A 19,154-nucleotide genomic window follows, 5' to 3' on the forward strand; every position below is an offset into this window, starting at 1 on the left:
TTTGCAGATCTGTCTGTTAGTGCCACATGTAGAGCTCTAGGCAGGCACCTCGATGTTGGCTTCATTTTCAGTGCTATTAAAAACTGTTTAGTTCATGGCTCTCTCAGAGTATTAGAGATGAACAAAACCCTGTCTGCAGTACAGTTAATATACCTAAGCATTGATAGGATCTTTCAGTGCAGTTGTGATTTGCGTTAACACACCCCAGTTTGTTTTCATAAGTTGAAAGTTTGCTTTGATAGGGACCTTCATTAACAACAATATTGTGAAGCAGCATAATCAACTTACATAGACAAGAAGAAAGGATAGTTATGTTGATGTTAGTTATATTTCTGTGGTGTAAAATAGCATAAAAGACCAGCAGTCTCAGCAGATTGTTTTGAGAGAAGATGATTTCTGGAGGTGCCCTCACTCCAATCTGTTTCTTCTCTGTTCTTTAAGTACTGCAATACTTGCCCTAGGAGACCTAGTAGGAGCTCAGATGCCTTATCAAATTCATCCATCAGCTAAACCTGTAGGGGAAGAAAAGGTGTCTGTTCCTGAAAATTATAGACTAAATGTATAAAACAAGTATAATTGCAGTTCTGTTGTATTTTAACTTGTTATATATTAAATTGTTGTATCTTCTTTTCAGTCCTTCAACAAGCAATAATATTCCTCTCATGCGAGTTGTACAGTCAATCAAACACACAAAGAGGAAGAGCAGTACAATGGTGAAAGAAGGATGGATGGTCCACTATACTAGTAGAGACAACCTGGTCAGTTACTTTAGTTTCTTCCTAAATTAAGCTATTTCTCTAAACTAGTGTGTTTTGTTTCTGATTTAGAGTATCATTTGAAAGAACTTAGCCGTGGTGTTCATTGTAAAAAAAGTCTGCTTCAAGAGAGAAACTGTAATTTATTCAAAATTCTTTATATGGTGATTGAATTGTACTTTTCCTTCTTCCCATTAAGAAGGAAAAGCATCTCTACATTGTCTCAAATGAGTTAAGTGTGTAGTATTTCAGCTTTCCTGAGACGGTAACTTGGAATAATTTGCTTGTGTCTTCCTTCTCTTTAGTAGTTGAACTAAATACTTGTGTCTCTTTTTCTATTCTACTGCATGAGAAGGTGGAAATCATAAAAATATTATGTGTACTGAAATCGTTGAGAGTATTATTCTAATGATCTATTATTCTAATGATCATATGTACAGATATGGGAGCCCTTAATTCCTGTAGCAATTCACTCTGAGTTGTGGCCTGACCGTATGTCCTTGGGTATGCAAGCATCCTCCAAAAAGATTGTGTTGTTTCTTGCCAGGGCTACCAGTAATGAGCTCTTAACTGAGTAAGCAAGCTACTTGTTTTTGTGTATTGAGGAGGAAGACAAGGCAAAACAACAGGGCTCCTTAGTATTGTCTGATGGCAGAAAGTGAATCCTCTTGTTTTATGGTAGATGATTGAAAAGGATGAATTTAGGAAGTTCCCAGATCTCATGGAGAACATTATGGCATATTGAGAGTGTCCATGAAAGGCAGCAGAAATACTGCCTTTTTTTTGCATTCTTTGCATTCTTTATCTCTGTGGCATCTCATTGAAGGAGACATGGAGAATTTAGAGAAGCAAAATTACCTGGGTTCTGATCAAATCAAGTTAAGGGGTGAGAGGCAGGTTACTGTAATGTTTTCACTTTTTGTGATTGTCAGTGAAACTGACTGCTGTAAATGGTCTTCGTGAAACTACCTTAAAAACCATTTCCTTAAGGTACAGTTTTCTAATACCTAGACGTATTTATCACTATCCAAAATAAGTGTCTAGCATAATTTAGATGTGGTTACAGCCAAGAATACATGAAAGTCACAATTATCATCAGCTGGTTTTGGAAAAACTAAGGCCAGGTAGCAGACAAAGTTGAATAGTTGTAGCAGAACTGTTCAGGGCAGATGTGATATTCAGCTCTGATTTAAACTTTCAGTATAACCAGTATGTTTTTCCATGGACTTTTTTTTTTTTTTTTTTTTTTTTTTTTTTTTTTTTTTTTTTGAACCTCCCCTTAGAACAGTGCTTTGATGAAACACCTTAGCTTAGTTTGATTTTCTTCATCTGTCAGTCTGGCTGCTACCTCGATGACATCAGCTGAAACAGGCCAGTCACATGGAGTGTCCCGACCCAAAGCAAGGTACCTCCAGCCAAACCATCTCCCAGAGCTTCCTCATGGGAGGAGACTTCCAAATTGGGCATTGCAGCATCGGCTGTTTCCCTTGACGGTTCCATTCTCAGCACTGTCAGACTGTTTCCTATTCCTGAAACAACTGAGCTTCCTATCAGTTCCAGACAGGTTCATTTGAACAGCAGGATCTATGTGCTTCTTGTGCTCCCTGGATAACAAGATGTTTCACTCTTTAAAATTATAAGTTTCTATGCCATCGTCTTTGCTCTTTTACTGACCCTGGTCTTGTTCTTTATCAGAGTAGGGTATGGGGCAGATTTTGAATCCCTGAGTAGGTTACCAGCCTTTTCCTTATTTCCTCTCCTCCAAAGTCTTTCCTGATTCATGATTTAATAAGGAGCATATATGTCAAAAGGAGGGGATTACCGTTTTGGTTTCACCCACTGTGTCGGTGCTGTCTGGGAATTCCTCTTAGTTAAACCCATTTCTGATCTAGTTTTCCTTGTCTAACTGCTGTAGGTAGACTTGGCTTATCCCTGACTGAAGTGATTTAAGCTCTGCTTAAATATGGCAAAAACCCCACAAAACCTTTGCTTTTAATGTGACAAAGTTTATAAGATAAAAATGTAATAAAATAATATTTTAAACTTTGTCATCCTAAGTTAAAGGTAAGGGTCTTGGATTTTTGTCCTAGAAAAATGAAAGTGGTTTTGTAACTATATGAGTGTGGTGCAAGCAAAATATCTTAGATTCCTACAGCCATATTAGCTTTCTAAAACCTTCTTTGTTTTGAGGAATATTCTCTGGCTTGAGTTACAAGACCATTATATACAACAGTTAATCCATGTTACTTTTTGGTAGGGGAGGTTTCTTGTTGGTGGATACTTCCAGCAAATGGCTATTTAGTTTATCTTGGTTTTCTTTTTCCCCACAAGGTATTTTTGTCATTTGAATCTCATTGTGTCTGTTTTGCCACTGTATTAACAAAAGAATTAAGGACTAACAAGGCTTGCTCAGTGCTTGAACCCTTGCAATGTTGGTATGACAGCATAGAGGGAGAAAGCATGACTCCCACAGTTTTCACTAGATTTAAATGATTCAGATTTTGTGAGAATATGCACCTGGAGTAAACCTGTCTAGTAAGTGTTTTTTCCTGTATGAGGTAACTCCTGTTATCACTGCTTTTGCTGTAAGGTAAGTAATATTTTTGCTACTTTGTGGAAATAATTTTTGAGCTTCTTCAAAGTCTTTATTCCCAAAGTTTATTTTTTCATTTCTGTAGTCTGAGATGAAACTGTAGATTAATTTTGAATGATTATTGAAGTAATTCAAAACCTTTTTTAATTTAAATAACAAGATAGCAAAAGCCATGTGAGTGTTTTATTTCTTATATAATTGTGCTGTGCATTTTGTAGAGAAAAAGACATTACTGGAGACTGGACAGCAAATGCCTCACACTATTTCAAAATGAATCTGGAACAAAATATTACAAGGTAATTAATGATGAGTAATAATTATGTTGCAGTTGATTTATTCAGTGCTTTATAGATATGAAATCTACTTGTGAGCAGTTTACGTATTATCTCCATTTTCCCATCTCTTTTTGAATCAAAACTGTGACCAGGTTAATTGTTGCCCAAAGCCTGTAAGTGAGAAGGACCAAGACTAACTCTGAGAAGTTGCTTGCAGCTCCTGCTCTAATTCCCTTGAGTATGTCTCTCCTTACATTTTTGCATGTACTGTTCTCCTGAATTACCTGGCATATTAAGCTCTCCTCACAATTACCAGAGAATTTCTTTGGCCACCAGTCGAATAAAGGCTTGGATTTTTGTGTTCTCTGAGTAGTGGCTGAAAGTTTGCATGCTTATGTGTTTTATTTCAATGTTCCTCAAATTAAATTACTCCCTACTGTACAACTGAAACTTTCAAGCAAGATTTACAGGAAAATTTACTGTATAGCCTTATGTTTGTATAAATGAAGCTTAGTGTTTTGTCAGTGTAGATTGTGTTTGGTGGTGGAGTATTCAGAAAATGCATTTGAATGTGTAAACAGGACTTTTCCCTTTCTTGTCTTATACCTTTAGGTGGGGGCCCAAATCTTGCAGCTTCTTCCTTTAAAACATCTCTAAGAGCAAGCCTTTTCTCTGTACACCCAGCTAAACTTGCCCAGATCCTTTTCATCCCTATCTTGACCAATGCAGTCTCTTCTCAGACCTCTCTGATACTTGTATTGCCCTGTGCATTCAAAACACAGCTGGTAAAATATGTTCCTTGCTTGTTGCTCCATTATATCACTGCTTTCAGTCCTTTCACTTGCCCCTTTGCATCCCTTGTTTTAACTGCTTAGATCTGATTGTTTGTCTTGGCTGTTAGAACAATTCACAGTTTTTGCCTTTGCATTTATTTGCTCTTCATCTCAATCAGCTGCTGTCTCTTATCCTCCTAATGCCTGCCTGGTGTTCACCTGCTTGTTCACTACTCTTGCAAGGGACATGCACCTGCACCTTCCCGTGGATGTAGAATGTCCTCCTCCAGCCAGTGTGAACTTGAAACCATTTATTCCTTCAGATCTGTTCTGTAATTCTCTTGTACCATGGTCTTAAATTGACCAGGTAGAGGATAATATCTGCTACTATCTGCATGAAAGAGAATCTTTACCCAACACGATTCCGATGCACAAAGCAGTGCTATTGATTAGCCTGTGTAACTGTATCCTCTCCTTAATGTTACTGTTCCACTTTTTCCCTTCATGCTCTTCTCTGCCTAAGCTGTATAAACTGCAAGGGGAAAATGATCATTCTCTAGTTGTGCATCACTTACCCATGCAGTGGGGATGTGTCTCATGATGAATGTAAGTGTAGCTTGAGTAGAAAATAATAGTTGTACAGAGAGAACTGGGGTGGGCCTGAAGGTCTGTCTAGGCTTGTATACATGAATTCAGAGAACTGGGTGGGCAATGGTCATGTGCAGTTTGAATTTATTTATGAAGCTTGGTGTTCCCGTTTTGTTTTTTTGATATATTTGCTTTGGTTTCTTTGCAATGCTTGAAGTTATGAGTGTTAGCATATTAAAATACTATGTGCATTTTCATTTTTTAATTTTTAATATCTTTCTTCAGGAGATTCCACTTTCAGAAATTCTCCAGGTGACTCAGCCTCGAGATTTTTCACACGTGGTGCAGGGCAGCAACCCGTACTGTTTTGAGATCATCACTGACACGATGGTGTACTTTGTTGGCGAGAACAATGGCAGCACTCATCACAGCCCAGTTCTTGCTGCCTCTGGAGTTGGACTTGACGTAGCTCAGGGCTGGGAGAAAGCCATTCGCCAGGCCTTGATGCCAGTCACTCCTCAACCTAGCCTTTGCACTGCTGCAGGACAAGGAAAAGACCACAGTAAGCAGGCAGACAAGGCGCTGTTGTTCATGTGCTGGAGCTGCTGATGGTAGTGATTCCTTTGGGAAAAGGGCTTATTTAGAGTATGGTCTGTTGATTATCTGCTGAATTGAGTCCATCATTTTCCATGAGTCTCTAAAAAGTAACCCTCAGGTTTGTGGAGGATGGGCAAATCCTTTAACTTGTTGTAGCAGAAAGTAGGAAAGATTCAGATTTACAATATGAATGCAGAATGCAGAGTTTTATTGTGGTACCACTAAGAACACACAGAGAGATGTATAAAGGGAGCACAGATTAGATATTTCTAATACACATAACTAAATAAATACATTCAGATTATATGCATACACTTTGAAAGATCTAAATTTGGATGGTTTTTGATGTTAGCACCTGTATATATACGTATATGTATAAAATTCTGTGAGATGTCAGTAGCTAAGGAGAACAGAAGGGGTTAGTGTTGCAATGTAAAGACCATCAGTGATGTAAAAAACTTTTTCTGAGCTGTAGGTAGTTATATCCTGTCCTTCTTTTTATGCACCTTCCCTCCCTTTTTCCTGTAGAATGGGATTATATGCATTATCAGGGCTCCACTAAGCTTACGTATTGTTTTCTTTCTTTTAAGACATCTCCTTATTCCTTGAAACAACATTCATTCTCATTCTGTGCTGAGATTTATGCTTTCACTTTTTAGTTTCCTTTTGAATTCCAGGTACTCTTTAATCTCCTTGCAGTAAAATTCTCTTTTGCAGGAGATTCTGAGATCAGTTTCTCTGTCTCTGATATCTGGCTGCTCTGCATCAGCAACAGTTAAGGACATGTAAATGCTAGTCTGAGATAAAGGCACTTTCTGCCTAGTAAACTATGAAATGCCAGTACTAGAATTCGTATTTAATTACAGTGAAGAAACATACCTGTGAGATGGTACCTCACGCCTGGCTTTATACATATATAAAATGCCACTTTTGATATGCTATTTTTAGTTTCATATATATATATACTCACACCAAAACTCTATTTGTTTTCTAGCACCTAAGGCTTACTGTTGCTGACAGACTTGGGAAGACACTTAATTTTTTGAAAACAAATAGTTTTTCAGATATAAATAACATTTCATTTACATTGGTAGGGAATAGGACTGCATTGGTAGTTGCTGAGAGGAAGTACTTTAGTATGTTTAGGATTGTAGGAGTATAAGAAACTACTGTGAGTTGGGGAATGGCATTTACATATTTTTAGACAAGTCAGGTTTGTTTTTAAACTCTCAGAAGGCCACAAAATGTCTGTTCATCCCTCTTCTTTCTGCAGTTTGGGAATCATGAAATGTGTCTCATGAGCCTTAAAAAGAATTAGATTTTAGCTAAAAAAAGAGTCTCAAATATGTGCTTTTAAATGAAAAAACCAAAAGGAGAAAGGAGGCATTGCTAGTGCTTCAAATACTTGCAGCAGCAGGGAATTTGTAGTGTCAAAGTGTCCACAAGGCACTGTGTAGTTGTTACATACCACCTTGTGGCCAGAGGTAGTTGGAAAGGAGGATGTTCTTCCAGTCTGACCCATGGCAAAGAATCCTTTGTAACCACGTGCCTGGTGTTTGGGGTGGGGTGATTCTGAGCTAAAATGAGAGAGAAAGTAAGCTGTTCACCTGCTGTAGATTACATATTGAATTGTGGCGTTACTAATTTCTTTACAAGTGACTACTTCTTAGCCCTTACTCTTGCACATTTCAGACACTAGAAAAATGGATTTATTTGGAAGGAATTACTCACTGCCTCTGAGTTACTTTGTATTCTGTAGCCATCTGTAGACAAGGGTTCAGTGTGTTCTGTTAAACACTTTCAAAAACTACCTTTATTTTCTAGTTACATTGTTGCAGCAGTTTTTGTTGACTGTAGGATTTCTTTTTCTGACTTCTTTATTGTTTTCCTTTGTGTTCTGTGCAGTTACTTCAGTACTGACTTGACTACAGTCAACAATCAGTAGGCATATGCAAGACTCAGAATTCATATTTCAGGTGCAAAATTCAGGGTGTCTTTGAGAATTAGAATTTGTTCCTATCTTCTCTCTGTAAATTTCTTCTTTGAAATAAAACACAGGTAGCAAAAATCAGACATCGTTTTTCTCTCAATTCTCTTTAGGATGATAAAGGCTCTTTTCAAAGTGCTAGTCAGTCTGTAGTGTGTTTTCTATCTACCTTGTAGATGAATTAATTTTTTTTTTCTTTGACTTCTAATATCACAGAATTGTTGGGGTTGGAAGGGGCCTCTGGAGATTATCCAGTCCAACCCCACCGACAAGTCAGGGTCCAGGTTACACACAAACACTTCCAGTTGGGTCTGGAACGCCTTCGGAGAGACAGACTCCAAGTGATAGATGTCTGTTACTCTGAGATTCTTTTTACTGTGGTCTTGGAAGTCAAAAGAGAAGGGTATTTCCTGCCTTCCTGGGTCTATCTCTTCTTGCCTGTGCATCAGTGTTACTCCTGTAATGAAAAATTCATGTCAATGCCTGCTGCAGACTGAAGAATTCCTGATCTGATACGTTTACTTAGAAATTACACTTCCTGAATGTCAATGTGCCCTTATTTTCCAAGGATTGATATGTTTCTGTAGTTTATCCATGCAACAAAGATTTTTTTAATATTATGTATGGGCTTTATCGCTTTTTCAATTATCAGTTATTCTGTTACTTGGTTTCTTTGATTTGTTTCCTCTTCTTATGCATTAATTCTGTATATCTTGGTGCCACAGAAGATAAGAAGCCACATTCATTTGACTGTGAGGGATCTACCTGCTCCTCTTGCCTGTATTTTTCTTCATTGCTACCAGAAATCATTATTCATTTAATGAACTATGATATTGCTTTTGGTTCTCCAGCTGTCTAATGTCTTGTATTGTTCTACTATTTTTGTAATCAGGAAAAGGACAAAAAAAAAGACAATCCCAGCAAAACTTCCAGGGTTATTTATCTAATGAGTTCCAGAGTATGAAGTTTCTGCAAACCAACACTAAAAATCATTTCACTGATACTGGGTTAGAAGTCAGTAAAGGGTTTTTTTGTTGAATTTCATTTTTCCACTCTTTTTAGAAGAAGTTTGCCCTTTTTATTTACTTACTTGGCTTTATCTTCTTTATTGCAGAAGAACTGTCTCTAAGCATCTCTGTTTCAAATTGCCAGGTCCAGGAGAATGTGGTGAGTCATGTGCATTGTATTACAGTGATATCTATTTATCTGAGTATTACAAAGTAATCGGTAGCAGCAGTGTCTGGATGAGAAAGCAGCACTAGAGCACTGTAGGTAAAGAAATCCTTGTTAAATGTGGGAAGTAACCTACTTACCTGCCATGGCTGGTAGTTTTTATGAATTGTATGAATGAAGTTTTTATGAATGTCTGTCCCTGCTTTTGGTGCAGCTCAGTAGATCCTCCTCAGGAAAAGTTTGTTGTGTTTTCCCACTGCATTCAGTGTAATCTTCTACAGAGTTTGATTAATGCCAAATATAATTACAGCCTAGCCAGTAATAACTAATGTGGCCCTGAACATTTTAATGACTCCTGATATTTGTGATTTCTTTCTTTCATGCATTAGGATATCAGCTCTGTGTACCAAATATTTGCTGATGAAGTGCTGGGTTCTGGTCAGTTTGGTATTGTCTATGGAGGTAAATCACATTATGTTCCATTATACATCTTTTGAGGTAGAATGTCTGCTTGATAAAATTAACCTTTTCATACTTACTTAGCTGTATCTGGGCTGTCTAGGTGAAGTTAATCTTGTTAAAAGTTTTGTTTGGATTACTTTGCTGTGTGTCTCTGCAGTTTTATGTACAATATTTCTTACAATTAAATTCTTGCATTTACAGTTCTGCATTGGCATCCTAATCAGTTTAGAATATGCATTGCATTTTGACCACAGTTAAATGCAAAGCAAGCCAATTTGGCCATGTTTAATGATTTTTTAAAATTGCAAATTCTTGTTTAATTGTATTTTACAGTAGTAGAAGTCATATATTTGCTGTCAGTTATACCTGTTTTAAATGACACCTGAGACATGTGGCCAAAAGCAATTAGAAAAACACCTAGTTTATGGTTTGACTGTGTGGATGCAAACATATTGACATACTTGGTGTGAACAAATTTCTGTCAGCAGGGTAAAGTAAAAAGAGGTATTCTTTGCCAAGAGTGTTAGTCCTAGGTTTCAAGTCTAGTATTATCACCTAGTTTTTAAAACCTTCTGTTGCAGCATATAATTTGTTTTTAGTATGTAATCACAAAAAAGAAATACTAGAAATGCATATGAACTCTGTTTCTATCTCTCTCTCTTTTTTTTTTTAATCTCATGTTATATCTCAAGTGTTGAGAAAACCACAGACCATAAATCTGGAAACAAAGAAAAAGTCATAAGTAATGATTTACCAAGTGGTAATCTTTCTGCTTCTGTCACATTTTCTTTCTAATCAGGAAGTCTTGTGGCTATGATTTTTCTGTGTGCCAGTTGTGTAGTTAGATACTTAAATACTTACAAACTGCTTGATGGAAATACAGTTTGGTCTGGTTTTACATCACTCTTGAAAGAGGCCAGGTTTTTCTGCCCCCTCTGTATTTATTAAAGCATAGTGTGAATCAAAATGTCCTTCATATCTTATAAATAGAAGTTAACAAATGCAGACATTTATTTTAATGATGGGAGGTTTTTCTCCCTAAATTGCCTTGTAGATAAATCTCAGCTTGGTATTTTGCAATATTCAATGCTTACAAGTGCTTGTAAGTGTAATAAACACTTACAAAACGATTTTATTAAATTTTTTTTCACTGCATGAGAACTTAAATCATATAGGATATGCTTACTTCTTAATATAAAATCACAAGTTGAAAGAGTATGAAAAGACAATATAAAAGACAATGGTTTTGCTGGCTCTACACTCTGCTTAATTGTTGCTAGTATTTGGGGAGACTAGGTCTGGTAACTTCTGATATTGGTTTATGGGCACCTGTGTAGTCATACTGAAATAATGGTAACAATTAATGGAAAAATTAAGTTGCTTTCATTGTTGTAGCGTTTGGGTTTTTCTTTTTTGTTGTATTTTTTGTGTCCCCTTGTGTCTTGGCAAGCATTTCCAAAACTGCAAATCAAAACTTACAGGATATAGTTATTCAACTCTTGCATCAGCGAGAACAGCTTCCCTCTGCTTTTCCTATTTCAATTAGTTTGAAAGATTTGAAAAAGGGAGACAGAAAAAAACTACTCTTGACATTTTCGTACTGATGTAAAACTTGCACTGAAAACTGACTGATTGTGTTTTGTTTAACAAAAGGAATTTTCAAGCTGCTTTTCTGTTACTCTTCATGGGCAATTTTTAGCTGTAGTCTAGCTTGTGTAGTTAGGTGTTTAGTTAGATGGATGGTTTGCTTTACATTTTTTAGCATTTTTTGCCTTCTGTGTTTTGCATCTAGTTTTTAATTGATTGTATTTGTGCTACATTTCAATATAATTTCCTTCATCTGGTGGGGATAAGCCCTTTATTGATGATGGTGTTAAAGGCAGGTGCAGTGGCTGCTTGGCAGAGCAGTCTGTGGAGTAGTTCCTGTGCCCTGCCTGAGCCCTGGCACCAGTGCTGAGCAGGGAGCAGCAGGGGAGGCTGCCTGCTGCCTGCTGAGCTGTGCTGGCCTCCCCACAGCAGTGCTGCTAGAACCTTCTGTGCCACTTGCACTGTAGCTCTGTGTGTTGTCCCTTCTCCTAAAACGGCTTCCAAACCCTTCACTGAGCTGATAATGACACTTCTGTGCAGACTTACTGTTCCATTGTAGTGTAGCATTAAATGTCTCAGATTTCCAAGGTCTTGCAGTGTGTGACCCTATTAACCTCTCTGATGTGACTGAAAGAAGCCAGTTCAGCAGCTGTGAAGAAGCTGGGGAGCATGAACAGCTCCTCACTTAGCCCTGGACACATCCTCCCTGCCTATTGCAGAATGCTTCTCATGTAGCTGATGCAGGTTGCAGCAAGGAATACCATGTGCTGCTGTCAGCATGGTGTTTTTCTTACCACCTTTTCTTACCACAACCTTTTAGAGCTTTTTGATCACAGCAGACTGCCCCGAGTGTTAAATGTGTTGCTGTTCTTCGGGGCACTTAATTACTTTCATGCTCCCATAGAGTATTAGGTGTGTAACTTTCTGTGCACGTAGAGCTCATGAAAGTATGAAACCACTGGAGTGAGTTTGTAGATCTGTCTCCACTTTGGCCTTGAGTTGTTGTTGTTTTTACAGGAGAGGCAGTGTTCTGTGGAGTAGTTATTACTTACTTGTGTGCAAGTAAGTCTCTTGCACAAGCAAAAACTTCACCCAATACATCTAATGTCAGTGTGTGTGTACCTGGCAGCAGAGTGGTAACTGGTTTAAGTTTAAACTACAGAATTCCTGTGGAGGCTGATCTCCTCTTTTACTCATACACCATTTGCAATTCTAAATATCAATACAGTAATATTGTACACTTGACAGAATATACTGGTTTCCCCAAAAAGGAATTTTTCCTATAGTGTTTTACAGCTATGAATTGTTTCTACCTCTTGATGGCTGACACTGACTTTCTGTTTAGGAAAACATAGGAAGACTGGAAGAGATGTGGCTATCAAAGTCATTGACAAGATGAGGTTTCCAACTAAACAGGAAAGTCAGCTTCGTAATGAAGTAGCCATTCTCCAGGTATAAAAGTGTTTTGGGATCATGTTTTCTCTTAAATAGACCGTTAATGAGATTTTGTATTGAAGTGTAAGTGTTCTGAATTGATTTTTAAATTTACATCTGTGATTTCTGAGTACTGTTGGAAGAGGGAATCTATAAAAGCAGGATCTCCTGACTCCTTGGGTAGAGTAGATAACTTGGGGGTGATATCTACCCTGCTGTAGGGGGTCCCACTGAAGCCATGTACTTTGGCTCCATGTTGTCTCCCTCAGTATTATTTTCTGCTGTTTTCTACTACTGGGTCCTCAATCTTTAAGTATTTTTCTTATATGCGATAACTTGAGTACAGAACATGCATCAACCGTGAAATTAATCATTGCAGCTAATTAGTATAAAACAAGTCATCCTTAGTAGTTGGCATGTTTCATGAGTTGACATTTGTTTCAAGCTAGTTTCTTTCCTCAGATTTTTTTTTCACCTGTATCTATTTAACTGTTTTGATTTGTGGTCAGCATTTCTGTGTGATTCAGGATATTTCATACTGTTTCATTTTAGTGATGTACTATGCTACTTTGTTTTAGAATTTGCACCACCCTGGGATTGTGAACCTGGAATGTATGTTTGAAACCCCAGAACGGGTCTTTGTTGTGATGGAAAAGCTGCATGGGGATATGCTAGAGATGATTCTTTCCAGTGAGAAGAGTCGACTTCCAGAACGAATAACTAAGTTCATGGTCACACAGGTGAGCAGTCAGTTCCCCTGCTTTGGGCAGAGAGGCTAGATTTGGATTGTGTAATTATAAGATCAGAGTTTGGAGAAGGGGTTTTCTGTATTGTTATTTAAAAGAGACAGCATAGAGAGCTACACATCTAATCAAAGTTGAATAAACAAGAAAAGAACTTTGAATGTTAATTATGTTAATTTTTTTGGTCCTTCTTTCCCAAGACATAACATTATGGACATCTAAAGATGAATGTCATAAGAGTAAGCATTTAAAAAGACAGAGGAGGAGTTGGGGGGAAAAGGTTGGGGAAAATAAACCCCCTTGTTTTCAAGTCTTGGTAGGCTGGAAAAACAGTACTTGCACAGTATATATGGGTTAGTTCTTGAGGACTATGTTGATAAAAATTGCTGTATTGGTTAGTGTATGTGTCTTTTGACACTTCTGAACTGATTGAATATGTTCTGAAAATGTTCTTTCGTTTCATAGATACTTGTTGCTTTGAGGAATTTACACTTCAAGAATATTGTGCACTGTGATTTAAAACCAGAAAACGTACTACTAGCATCAGCAGAACCATTTCCTCAAGTGAGTGAAGATTAAACAATACTTTTCATTACTATTCATTGGGATTTTTTAAAAGCAATTATCACCATTGCTGCTTTAAAAGTGACCTCTTCTGGGGTTTTCAACTGACTTGTAGAATTACGTGAACTGCATGTCTTGTAGTTGTCTCTTTTTTTCCCTTGTCTCACTAAGTGCCTTTAGTGCATTGCTCTTTCTTGTACTCTGTGGAGGGCTTAGTGACTTGGGGTTACATGTTGGACTTGATCTGGATCCTTTTTATCTCCACAAGTGCCTGCTGTGTTCAAGTTAAGAAACTGTTGCAGGATCATGAAGATTTGAGCATCGATGTGCCAGCTGTTAAGGCTTTTTACTGGCATGTTTTGTCAAGAGCTGGCTGGGTCTGGGTTCAAGCTGAAACTCATTGTTTGATTTCCGTGTAGCTGAAGCCTCCAGCTTCTGGAATATGATTAAGAGGAAAGTGATTTGGGTGGGATTCATGTGCATTTTAAACTTTGGTGCTGTGCCTTTTGAGAGTGAGCTGAAAATGAGCTGGGTTTGGAAACAAGATATTTTTTCCTTATTTGCACACTTGTGGCCATGTAATACACAAACTGTCCCAGACCCGAGTGTGTGCAGGGCCAGTTCAGGTCTTGATCTGAAGCGTGGCTGATGTGCATGCTGCAAACCCAGCAACCTAAAACCTCAATAGACTGGTTTACGGGGGGTTTTGTGTCTGTTTGCATCCATACAACGTTTAAGTGATGGCAGAAAGGGCGTGAAGGCAAGCAGAGGTTTCTCAGCTGAAGATGTGCTGCGTTTGCAGGTGAAGCTGTGTGACTTTGGCTTTGCACGCATCATTGGTGAGAAGTCTTTCCGGCGCTCCGTGGTGGGCACTCCCGCGTACCTCGCCCCTGAGGTGCTCAGGAGCAAAGGCTACAACCGCTCCCTGGACATGTGGTCAGTGGGAGTCATTGTCTACGTGAGCCTCAGTGGTACATTCCCATTTAACGAAGACGAGGATATCAACGATCAGATTCAGAACGCAGCCTTCATGTACCCACCAAATCCTTGGAAGGAAATTTCTGGTGAAGGTAAAGAAATCTATTTTCTCTATTAGAATGTTTGTGTATGTGGGTAACATTCAAATGCTTAAACATCAAGGTTCATTTAGAAAGGAGTGTGAAAATTATTGATAGTTTGAGTTTAGTAGACTATGCCAAACTGGATAAATATGAGGTAAATGTATTTGTGAAAGATAAATGGTGAAATATAGTGCTTTAGATCATTTTCAGGGCCGGGGAGTCAGGAGATTTAGCAAGAAAAATGAATTTCATGCATGGTGAATGGGATGAGTAATCTGACACTGCCCAAAAGTCCCAAAGTAAAGTGAATTAATGTGTGGGTATTTGCTGAATGCTGGCATATTTTATCTGAACTATAATCACAGAAACGGTTCAAAGTTGTATCTGGAATTTTAGTTTGTACCTTAGGAGGCATGGATTTAAGTGTCAGGTTGAACACTCCAGAGGTTTACAAGGCTGGCCTCCACAGCTCTCCAGTGCCAGCTTTGGTTATATGTTGTTACCATGTTTGGTTAATACATGATTAATACACAGGCAGATGTGGAAGGACGTACACAATACTGAAAGTACCCACATCATTGCGGAACATGAGATTATGCTCAAGCTTTTCTGAAAATCACTGGAATTAGTAGGGAAAAGGATTAACCAATAGCATAGTAAAGCTTTTAGTATTTCCGTCAAAAGTAGGGGGAACTTACCCAAATCCCTATTTCATAGCCTCATTTAACATAAGCAAAGCTAAATGTGAAATTCAAGAGCTTGGTTAAATTTAAAGGAGTTCATTGGAGGATAGACTTACACATAAAAAATTAGTTTCTACTGCAGCATGTGAATAATGAGAGAGGTGATTAGTATTTAAACAGTATAATTTTTGTTCTTTTTTGCCAGCCATCGATTTAATAAACAATTTGCTTCAAGTGAAGATGAGAAAACGTTTCAGTGTTGACAAATCCCTTAGTCACCCATGGTTGCAGGTAAACCCCTATGTCTTTTTAACTATGCTTATAATGGGTGAATAATTCTTTTGGCTGAAATCCAGAGGCTTATGAAAAGTGCAAGCTTCATATTCTGTTAGCAAGCATTCATGAAGGCTCAAGTATTTCTGGTTTTAGCTTTGCATTTGATGTGCTCCAGGGTTCTGAACACCTCTGAATGGCTTCTTTCCTCAAGGGAAATTTGTCTTGCTGTCTCCCCCACCTTTTCCTTTGTCTGACAACAACAAGAGTTTACACTTCTGGCTTCCCCCGACTGTGGGCAGTGATAAGTGCACGGAGCCCTGTGAAATCAGCGTGGAGACAAACACGGTTTGTTCAGTGCAGAAGTGGGCACACAGCCTGGTGTGTGCCGTAACTTGTAGTCAGTTTAGAACAGGTTTGTTTGGAGCAGAGTTCGTCTGCTGCTTTGACAGCCTTAGATACTAGCCTATTTAATTTTGAACTATTCTTTGTGGACAGTGCTGGGGCATCTTGTGGGAGGGTGTTTAGTTTTGTTTGGTTTTTTTTTTATCAGATCTTGTCGGTTCTATCTTGTGGCTGTTTACACTAAAAATGGACACAAATTTATCTGTGGACACAGAATTTATCTGTGGGAATGTAGTGCTGCTGTTTCTTCAAACTGCTTCCTTAAATTTCTTTTACTCCTTAGGATTACCAGACTTGGCTTGACCTCAGAGAATTTGAAACACGCATTGGAGAGCGTTACATTACCCACGAGAGCGACGATGCGCGCTGGAAAGAGCACGCCTACGAACACAACCTCGAGTACCCCCAGCACTTCATCATGGCTCCTAACCCAGATGACATGGAGGAAGACCCTTGATTTGTTCATTACGCTAAATTGCAGCAAAGAAGGATACTCCAGGCAGAAACTGAAGATAAGTTTTGGAACAGCTACTGCTCTTTCCAAATGCTGTACACATAGAAGCCCCAGAGGATCCTGCATTGCCATGGGAATATGCATTGCCATGGGAATAGACTGTTGTCTGACAAGCTTTTCTCCATCCCTGCCTGTAACTCTTGAGTAGTTTTTGGACAGTGGGATACAAAGCCCAGTTGGGGAACATTTCACTGAGCTGGGTGGCTGCAAAGCCATTACCGAGGTGTAGTGTGTACAGAGTGAATGGTTTGTGTTTTTCAAGGGTTTTGTTTTTTTCATAGCCTATGCAGTAAGAGTTTTGTAATAGTTTTCTAATCCCTATTTACTAGGCCATAGAGGACTGTTTTCTGTTACTTCGATACATCTCCTGTTTCTCAGACTCTGGATGGTGAAGAGACTCTATAAAGAAATCAGCACAGAATACCTTGGCTAAAGCAAAACATGTTGAATACAGCTTCAGAGATGAAGGAACAATTTGCTGCTTTTTAGACAGTTAAATATGTGTGTCTTGGCCCTAACTGAACTTTTTACAGATAGCAACAAAGAAAAAAACCCCAAAAAAACCAAAAACCCCATAACTTCTTACATTCCTCTTGAAATGCTGCCTGGCACTCTAAAGAGATGACAATCAAAGCTGTGCTAGTCTTTTTTCTGTTACAAAAAGCAATAAGCCACAACAGTGCACTGCTGTGCAAGGCTGGCACATCATTGATACACACCAGAGGCATTTTGCCTTAAAACTACACAAGCAATGCACAGAGAGCACACAAGACTTGATGTAGCATGTCCTTTCATTCTGGAAGACCAGAACGATGTGGAAAAATAGGGAAAAAATACATGCAGCTTTCTTCTGTTGAGTAATAAGATATTAAAATTTTTCTAATATTTTTCTAATTTTTTAAGGTTCCCTGGACTTACATCAGGACTAGTTTGTAGCCTGCTAGCTTCTTATGTTAACTCTGCTCAAAACCTAGAAGTAACAGAGGATACCTCATCACCTGTTGCTTCTGCCAGGGCAGCTGGATTGTAGGAGAAAGGACTTTGCCTTCCCACTTTAACCTGCAGCCCCTCCCATCCTCTGTACTGTGTTCAGAACTGTTTGAGCTGAATGAAGGGTCCAAAAACAACTCCTAATTCAGATTTTTCTGTGCACATGCTTCAATTGAAAGATTTTATTTAATTGGACTTGTGGCACAATAGAGGGAAACAGCAGTGTTCTTTGGTAATGACTCCATTGGGCAGTTCAAGTTAATGGTATTTCAAGGAAGTTTGAGGCCATAATACTGAATGCAAATGGAAGAAGGTTTTTTGGTTTTATTTTAAAAAACAAAAAGGGTGAAATCCTTTTTTTTGTGGGATAATAGTGTTGTGCTCCTGGAGGGTGCTGGATGGCTGTATGCATCCCTGATGTGCCAAGCTCCTTAACTGAAGCTCAGTTGGAAATTTTTCTAAAACAGGCTTGAACTGCAGAGGCAGTGAGAGGCTTTGGGGTATCTCCTCTCTCCTACAAAGACTTTTCTTTTTTTGTGTGTGTGTAGATAAGTATTTTTTTCTACTGTTGTTATTCAGGTAAGGAAACAGGTGAGCAGATTTATAAGTTGTTAGATGTACCTGAAATGTTACATGGTTAATTCAGAGCTGGCAGCTGCTTGCAGTAGCAGTGGCCTGGCAGTGGTCAGTGGCAGAAGGATGTGCCCACAGGTAAGTTTGGGGTTTTAACTCACTTTTTCTTTTCCCATTGCCCTTTATTGATCTGCCCCTGCATTTTGTTGGTGTCCGTGTTGGCAGAGGCTGAGCTCTGGATTCCTAACCCTGTTTAGGGAGGGTTTCTGGACTGATTGTTCAAAGAGGCATTGCTTTTCATCTCTGGAAGCAGAGCAAACACCTCTGATATTGGCAGTTGGGTATTTGCCTGCTCTTGGCAGGGAAAGCAGTGCTGTTCTTCAACTCCCACTGCTCAAGTGACCAAATTTCAGTGAAGCCATTGCTATATTCCATCCTAACTGTAATAACATAGATACAGTTTGGTTTTAAACTTCAGATTTTTTACTTGAGCTATTACTTTAGGTTTACCTGTGGGTTTGTTGTTTGTGTTAAGGGAAGAAAAAAAGCAGCTCAGTCACTTGAAAAAGCACAACAGGAATAGAGGAAGGAGGGGACAATAATGAAGTGGAAGGCCTGGCTTTTGTCTCTCCCCATGAAGTCTGCTTTGCTTCAAAATATTGTAGGAGCTATTTATTCCTCAAGTTGTATTAAAATAAAAATAATGCCCTTGGCTTTTGGAGGAGATTGCCTGATCATTTGCAGACTTATGGGGCCAGACATAGATGCCACAAGCAGCTGGTAGCCAAGAAACCAAAAAAATCAGACTTATGTTATGAGTAAAATTCCTAGAATAGTAAAAATAGCTGAGTTTTTTATTCCCTTTTTTCTACCTTTACTGCAGACTTTGACAGCAGTAGGTTACAGTGTTTAATACCCTTACCCCTATGAATTAAGTTGCGTTCATTCAAGCAATAGTGCTATGGTGATGTTAGAAAAAAGCTCATGTAAAATTTATAGCCTCAAAATGACACTGTCAAGTACTTTTATATTTTTATACACCCCATTGTTTGTAAATATCCTCTGGTAAGCTTGAAAATAAAATTTATTTCCCTATCAGACTAGTTATTTTTATTTACGGGAAT

The 19,154-nt window shown here is 38.5% G+C and overlaps 2 protein-coding genes across 3 annotated transcripts in view; one reads left to right on the forward strand and one right to left on the reverse strand.

Moving 5' to 3' along the window:
- Window positions 1-14,390, reverse strand: part of DPY30 (dpy-30 histone methyltransferase complex regulatory subunit) — a 128,734-nt gene extending 114,344 nt beyond the window's left edge. The window contains exon 1 of the mRNA XM_063390999.1: window positions 14,385-14,390. The gene's annotated coding sequence lies outside the window, so the exon portion shown is untranslated. The remainder of the gene's footprint in view (window positions 1-14,384) is intronic.
- The window catches only part of PRKD3 (protein kinase D3), a 43,234-nt gene extending 24,106 nt beyond the window's left edge, over window positions 1-19,128 (forward strand). For both annotated transcript variants that reach the window (XM_063390991.1, XM_063390992.1), the window contains exons 9-19: window positions 635-758; window positions 3,567-3,644; window positions 5,270-5,546; window positions 8,683-8,735; window positions 9,131-9,203; window positions 12,136-12,242; window positions 12,803-12,964; window positions 13,433-13,531; window positions 14,334-14,601; window positions 15,481-15,566; window positions 16,237-19,128. In XM_063390991.1, the coding sequence (XP_063247061.1) occupies window positions 635-758; window positions 3,567-3,644; window positions 5,270-5,546; window positions 8,683-8,735; window positions 9,131-9,203; window positions 12,136-12,242; window positions 12,803-12,964; window positions 13,433-13,531; window positions 14,334-14,601; window positions 15,481-15,566; window positions 16,237-16,410 (1,501 nt within the window). In that variant the 3' untranslated portion in view covers window positions 16,411-19,128. The remainder of the gene's footprint in view (window positions 1-634; window positions 759-3,566; window positions 3,645-5,269; window positions 5,547-8,682; window positions 8,736-9,130; window positions 9,204-12,135; window positions 12,243-12,802; window positions 12,965-13,432; window positions 13,532-14,333; window positions 14,602-15,480; window positions 15,567-16,236) is intronic.
- The last annotated feature ends 26 nt before the right edge of the window (window positions 19,129-19,154 follow it).

Source organism: Prinia subflava, chromosome 2, assembly GCF_021018805.1.
Source record: "Prinia subflava isolate CZ2003 ecotype Zambia chromosome 2, Cam_Psub_1.2, whole genome shotgun sequence".
NCBI lineage: Eukaryota > Metazoa > Chordata > Aves > Passeriformes > Cisticolidae > Prinia > Prinia subflava.